Below are 7,318 nucleotides of genomic sequence, written 5' to 3'. Positions count from 1 at the left end.
TTTTTTCCACGAAAACACACGAACGCATACGAATGCACACGAAAGCATGTGAAAGCTGCTACGCGATTGGCAGCGAGCGTTCTGCTTATATTGCTGTTATTCGCTTCTATGCGAAAACCTTCCCAAAGAAAAATAAAAACAAAAAAGACTCTGTTACCAGTTTTGATCGCCGAATCGTTCGGACTTCCACTTCTGTTCTGTGCCCACACCCTTCTCGATTCTTCACTTGTTCTTCAGTCCTATTCCTATCATTAAGTATTTCACCATAAAAAACAGAAAATCAGGGATCCAAAAAAAGGAATGTAGCACCTAGTCTTTGCTTTAGGTTGATTAAACTTCAAACAGTTTTATCAGTTATGCTAGATACATTATTTATTTATCATATAATTGCAACTATTTTATTATCCAGCTTTTTGAATAAAATGATTCTTTGTGAATGTGAAGCCATGAAACGTAATATTTCGGTATTAGAATTTACAGGAAACTCTAACCGTGTGTGGTATCATCTTCTACAAAATCTCTAGCAATTTCACGTGTAACACAATCGACATGGCTTACTTTATTTCGGAAACGTACTCCATAAAATTTGTGTGCATTCTCCAACAACTCTGGTCGAAACGTGGTTGTGATAAACTGTGCTTTGTCACTTAATTCATGAATCATGTCTGCGACTGCTTTTCTGTGCTGAGCATCTAAAGCCTGGTCAATTTCATCGAAAAGATAGAAAGGAGCAGGGTCACACTTTTGAATAGCAAATATCAATGCGAGCGCCACCAAAGACTTTTGACCCCCAGAAAGTTGATTCATTTCACGCATTTCAGCGTCTACTCCGGTGAATGAAACTCTTATGCCAATACCAGTGAAATCATCAGAAGTTTCAACCTCCTTTTCCATATCATTACCTTCTGTATCATTATGAGTTCTAAGAATCAAATGGCCTGCCCCCTGTGGTACAAGCTTTTTAAAAACTTCAGTAAAATTGGCCGCGACCTGCCGGAAAGTAAACTGTATTGCTTCTACTTTACGCATTTCCAAATTTTGCATTAATTCTCGAATCTTTTCACCGCCAATATCAAGCTCTTCTTTTCTTTTATAAAGCTTCTCCTTCTGTTCAGAAAAACTAAGAAACTGGTCTAACGCTTTTTTGTTTACATGATTATACTTTTTCAAATGATGGTTTGCTTTCTCCAGTTCTTTGAATAGTTGTTTCAATGACATTCTTTGATATGACGGATCAACTTGCGGCAATGCACCAAGACTGGCAATTTTTTCAGTACATTCTTCGATCTTTTGATGCAACAAATTTTCTTTCGCTGCCCATTTTTCCATACGTTTCGAATCTTCTTCCATTTTCTCTTGCGCTTCTTTCTCTTTTTGCATCCAAACTTCCAATTCTTTTTGAAATGTTTTTTGTTGCTTGACTGCTTCAATAACTTTTTTATCTATTTCATCCAGATCTGTTAAAACTTTTTTAATACGTTTCTCCGTTGATGTTAACTCGTTACGACAATTATTAAGTTGACGTTTGCGATCTTCAACCGATATTTCTTGCAGCGCCTGAACCAACTCATCTTTGCGACGAAAGAGATTGTTTGTCAGCAAATTTTCCAGCTTATTTTTTGTAACTTCCAAACTCATACGGGAAGTAAATGCTTCTTTATTTTCCTGATTCAATTTACGAATTTCATCGTTCAATTGATCCACTTCGTGTTGATCTTGAACGGATAACTGAGACATCAGTTCTTGGTGTAATTCGTTTTCTAATCCATCTTTTGTGCTGTTCATTGCCTCCAAGTTTGCCTTACACTGAGCGAGCGAACGCTCCTTTGGATTTCGAAAACGTTCAATTCTTGTTAATTCATCCTTCATTAATCGAATATCCGCTTGTATTTTGTCAAATGCATCCTTGGATTTTCCTTGTTTTGTTTCTGTTTTCTGCATCTCTGATACAACACTGTTTATACTGGACTCTGTTTGTTTCAATTCAGTTTTGAATCCATTTAACTCCTTTTCCAGCTCTTCAATCATCTGTAGGTATTCTGATCTTTTTTTCTGCATCTCCAACCTTGATCGTGATGTATTAAAGTAACCGCCCGTTAAACATCCCTTAGACGACACTTGGTCGCCTTCCAATGTCACACAGTCTAATCCTGTACTTTTGGCTAATTCAGTAGCGCGTTCTAAATTTCGACATATCAAAGTTTTTCCAAATATATACCTCAACGCTTTGTCATACTGTTCTTCATATCTTAATTTGGAAATCATTGGAATCGAGTCAGGATCCTCTGGGTAGTCGTGGATTCGCACTTGTAAGCGATTCAAAGGCATAAACGTTACCTCTCCCGGGAGCTTTAATTTGTTCATTTCTTTGAGAATCTGGGTTCCCACCCGATCAGATTCAACAATGTGATGAAACAATCTATTACCTGCAGTGACCTCAACGGCAGTATAAATTGATTTATCGCAATTAAAATTTTCAATTACTGGACCAAAATATGCATTTGCTATATCAGCATACTGACCCCCACGTTGTTGGAAACTTTCTAGTACTTTTCGAACAGAATCGCGTCCGTTAAGGATAGGCTTTCCTGCCATTGATCGCAATGCTTGATCCGCCTTAGCAAGCTCTTCTTTGTTACCCGACAAAGTTTGTGTTACTTGAGTTTCCTTTTTCCAAATATCGTTTCGAATGCTCTGATAGTGATCCTTCTTCTTTTTCAACTCATAATAATGTTTGTTGTGTTCATCTATTTGGACTCTTAACTGTTCGAATGCTTCACTATGCTCTTCAATCTTTTTTTCCAACTCCTTTTGCTTGGTAGCATCTCGTTTCAAATCATCTTGCAACTTGCTTTGATGAGCAATCTTGTCTTTAATTTGCTTATTTAAAGACTTTAATTCTCCTTGTATCCACTTGTCTCTTTCTTCTTTTGAAGAAAATTGAGATCCCCGACCTTGTTTTGCGTAAAGTTCTTTGCGTTTTTGCTCTTTCAAATTAAGCTCGCGCGAGCATTCCTCTTCTTTTCTGCGCATAGCTTCATATCGGGGACGTACTGCTTCCAATTCTTTTTCCTTCTCGGCAATAGTGATTTTCAAGCGTTCTAATTCTTGTTCCGCTCGCTCTTTTGATTTATTGTCTCCTTGAACCTCATCGGTAAGATCAGAAATTGTTAAATCCAATTTAGTTTTTTCTCGGAGCAATTGCTGATGTTCAGTGGTTAGTACAGATTTTTCATCTTTAGTCGTAGAAACATCCTTCTTGGCATCTTTTAGTAATTTTTGAATATTTTTACTTTTTTCTTGAGCCTTTTGAATTTCTTGTGTGAACATCTTTTGTTTATCACCTGAGCTTTTCCTTTGTGATTCCAATTCATCTAGTAACTTTTTATTTTCTTTCAGCTCAGTTTCATGAATAATATATTCGAGTGTACGACGGGCTTTGTCCCATTTTTGATATTCTTTCAGCTCCTCCTTTTCTTCTTCTAGTGTTTTTAATCTGTCTTCAATAGTTCTCAAAAATTCGGTAATTTTATCAACTTTTCCTTCTGTTTCTTTCAAGATGTTCATAGATTCTTCTTTGCGCTCATCATACACTCTTGTTCCCGCAACCTCACGTAGTAACTTCAACCGGTGAGAATCTGGAGCTGTAGCCATTTGATTAATTTTACCTTGTTTAACAATATAGTAGGGGTTAGAGTTTGAAAAGCCTGCAGACTCCAAAAGATTAACTACTTCAGAGCGGGGAACGACTTTTTTGTTTAAAAAATACTGATCTTTCTTAGCTCCAATCACGCGACGTAAAAATATTTCCTCTTTGTCGATCGGAACACGATTATCCGAGTTGTCAAAAATGATTTCTACATAAGCAGACATCGCTCGAGCCCCAGTCCCTTCGTGCAGGAGAGCTTGGCGCTGTTCAGGTCGCAAATGCGTAAACTCATCGCTCAACACAAATTGGATCGCATAAAAGAAATTGCTTTTTCCCGATCCGTTTCGACCGACCACAACATTATGGCGCTTGTCAAATGGTTCTACAACTGTTTGTTCACGATAGCTTTTAAAGCCCTGGATAATGACTTGTTTTATATGCATGTTGGCTTCTTACTATGATGGCATCAATCGAGAAGTAGGTCCAAGTTTTGTAACTGAAGACAGCACCACTTTTAGGCTAAAAAAACACACCTTTATTTAAATGATACGATGTAACTGCTGGAAATTACCTTTTCAATATTCCAGAAAGCAGATAACCAGTTGCAGTATCCCCCACGCGTGATTCCTGATTAGTTTGCACTGAATCTTTCTACAATATTACATTTTTTAAATAATTAGCAAAATTTATACAGAACATAACAACATTTCGATAGTTACAGAATTGATTCTGAAATGTTGATTGCTGCGCTCAAGGTGAGTTAAAATAGGTGATCTAGTTTTCACAGTTTGTAGAGCAGAAGTGCGCGGAACGATTGGTTAGCAACCATCGACGTTGTTTATACATTCAACAGTTTTCGCATTGAAAATTTCGGTGATCGTCAAGGGTAACCAGCGGGGGTGAAAAACAAATTTGAACATCAGAAAACCTCTCTTGACTAACCTTGGCTGCGCTATGCTTTAGTTTCCCAACACCAGCACTTGATGCTATCACTGATCCTGAGGTGAAACCAATTCAAAAAAAACGTTTTATTTAAATTTTTTATACCTATTAATCTATTGAACTACTTCGAATACCTTTGTATAATTAAATTTAACTAGATCGCGAGCATTCATATATCTTTTACAGGATTTTTACATTCTTTAAAACAACACTCAAGACTCAACTATACAAGATCACCAAACAACGCTAAAATTTTCAGAGATGCCAGATGTTTTTCACCAGTTGACCAGATGTTTAAATATTCTGCTCGAAAACCAACGCGAATAACGCTTGCACTAGAGAGCCTTAGAGAGTCGCCATCTTAAACCGAAAATTCCAATCGAACAGAATCAGTTGTCAAAAGTCAAGGGCATGGTGTGTTGCTATCTCTTTCTCATGTAGGAGTGAAGAGAGCAACTTTCAAATGGTCCTCGGTAAAGGGGAATTCCCAGCAAATTTTTTGGTTCCTGTCAAAATTAACATTTTGGTACCTATGCGTGGGACATCGAAAATGTATGAATTTGACAGCCACTTCACCCCGTAGTCAAAAGTAAGTAAAAGTAAGACCGATTAGAGAGCCTTGAAAAGAGTAACGACTAGAGAGCCTGTTAAAGATAGAGAGACGCAATCTCAAATCAAGAACATTTTTTGAGTAGATTTTTCTAAATTTTTAGCAGCTTTTTATGAATTATTCAAAATAAAAGCTTCAGAGTGTAACTTTTATATTAATAACAGTATATTGGACTTTCGGGTAACGGATAGAGCAGATGTAAAACACGTCTAACTCAGTCAACGTCCTAAACGTAAGAGAACGTTTTATTTTATTTCACTGCTTAGCAAACCACCTTCGCAGCTCATGCATATTGTTTACTTATATACCCAACTAGCGGGATTGGTCATAAGGCCCACTGAATATTGTTAATTTGTACATGCCAAAGTATATTATAAAATATGAAGGTATACTACAATACCTCTCCTCTTAAGATTGAACATAATTCATAAACATTTATAAATATCATTTTACATTTAACTAACTATACAATTTGTAATTCTATAATTCAATTTTGAAATTTCAGAAATCAAGGCTTTTCACTTGAAACAAATATAATTGGTATCGAACTTCTTAAAATTTTTGAAAGATGTCAAACTATCGCTAAAACTTTGGGTACAACTTTGGGTACTTTGAGATGCACAGTACTTCTGGCTGGCCGCGACATCTCCCAGACTGGAGAAAATCCACGGAAAATCCGCACACCGTCTTTTCATCCCTTGACCATGCTTCTTTGGTGGTTCATATGAAGCACCACATAACGCTTACATTCCGATTCTGGCACGAGTCCAATCTGCCCCTATGGGCCGAGACCAAGACTGATTCTGTCGATATCTTTATGCTAACCTAATGCCAATTGATAAGTAGCCGCTAAAAGCGCAAAGCTGATTAATCCAAAATCCATAGCCTCTAAAATATTTCTTCATTTCTCCAGCCACGAAAATTTTTCAAAAAAACTGTATTCCGGGTGGCGTTCCGTATGGCTCAAATATCTTCTACTGCTGTTCCTTCAATGGCATGCTACTGTTTAGCCGATGCTTTTAAGCGTCGCTTGCGACCGGCGATAAAATCGTAGAACTACTCTGCACCAGCTTAAACGATGCAAACTGCCCGGAAAAAACTTCCCAAAAACTTCCACTGCCATTGCAAATTAAATAACACTATTATCCGTATACACTTCTGTACAGCAAAAGTTTCCGCAAAACCGAATAATACACATCGCCACTTTATCCTTCTTGAATGCCGATAGATGAACAGTGTAAACAGCCGCCAAAAGCGTAACGCTGAATTTACCGGTACATACGTCCAACCAAAACTAGCGGTCAAAATCGATACAATCAGTTTCATATTTGCTGCCATCAACAATCAACTTTTCCCAATAAAAATCCAGCAAAAATCCGATAGTGGCGATTCGTTTGGTCCAGATTTCTCCTGCTGTTGTCCTACTCCTGCTGTAGCATGCTATGATTTAGCCGATGCTATTATTTAAGCGTCGCTAGCGACCGGCAGTTGAAATTGAAAAACTAATCTGCAGTAAACGTTGAACAAAATGGTCCGAAAAAAACTTTCCCGAAAGCTGCTGATGCTACGGCTCTGTGTAGCAATAAACTTCCTCGCTGCAATCACTTTTATTCACACGCGAAACCGAATTATCCTCGTCGCCACTGTAACTTTTATATTAATAACAGTATATTGGACTTTCGGGTAACGGATAGAGCAGATGTAAAACACGTCTAACTCAGTCAACGTCCTAAACGTAAGAGAACGTTTTATTTTATTTCACTGCTTAGCAAACCACCTTCGCAGCTCATGCATATTGTTTACTTATATACCCAACTAGCGGGATTGGTCATAAGGCCCACTGAATATTGTTAATTTGTACATGCCAAAGTATATTATAAAATATGAAGGTATACTACAATACAGAGGAAGGTTCCTTGAGTGTGTTATTATTATATGTAGCATCGAGAAACTCGAAATCTTCAATTTAAAACGCTAGTTCTCAAAAGAATTTGTAATAACAGACAACAGCAGCATAACTATCTACGGTACGACCACAAACTATACAGACACCACGCGTAGAACAAATAGCTAAAAATCTAAGGTACCAGATTCATTTGAAGTGAGTGAATCTCGTC

The 7,318-nt window shown here is 37.4% G+C and overlaps 1 protein-coding gene across 1 annotated transcript; it reads right to left on the bottom strand.

Annotated features, from left to right (window-relative positions):
- Nucleotides 1-372: 372 nt before the first annotated feature.
- Nucleotides 373-4,818, bottom strand: LOC128736500 (structural maintenance of chromosomes protein 3). Its single transcript, XM_053830988.1, has 4 exons — nucleotides 4,726-4,818; nucleotides 4,369-4,647; nucleotides 4,221-4,300; nucleotides 373-4,168 (listed from the first exon to the last, which is right to left on the bottom strand). Exon 4 carries the CDS (start codon nucleotides 4,090-4,092, stop codon nucleotides 487-489), a length of 3,606 nt encoding a protein of 1,201 aa, XP_053686963.1. The 5' UTR covers nucleotides 4,093-4,168; nucleotides 4,221-4,300; nucleotides 4,369-4,647; nucleotides 4,726-4,818; the 3' UTR covers nucleotides 373-486.
- Nucleotides 4,819-7,318: the final 2,500 nt, after the last annotated feature.

Source organism: Sabethes cyaneus, chromosome 1 (genome assembly GCF_943734655.1).
Source record: "Sabethes cyaneus chromosome 1, idSabCyanKW18_F2, whole genome shotgun sequence".
Taxonomy (NCBI): Eukaryota; Metazoa; Arthropoda; class Insecta; order Diptera; family Culicidae; genus Sabethes; species Sabethes cyaneus.
Note: the sequence above shows the minus strand (reverse complement) of the source record. Positions and strands in the feature narration are given on the sequence as shown.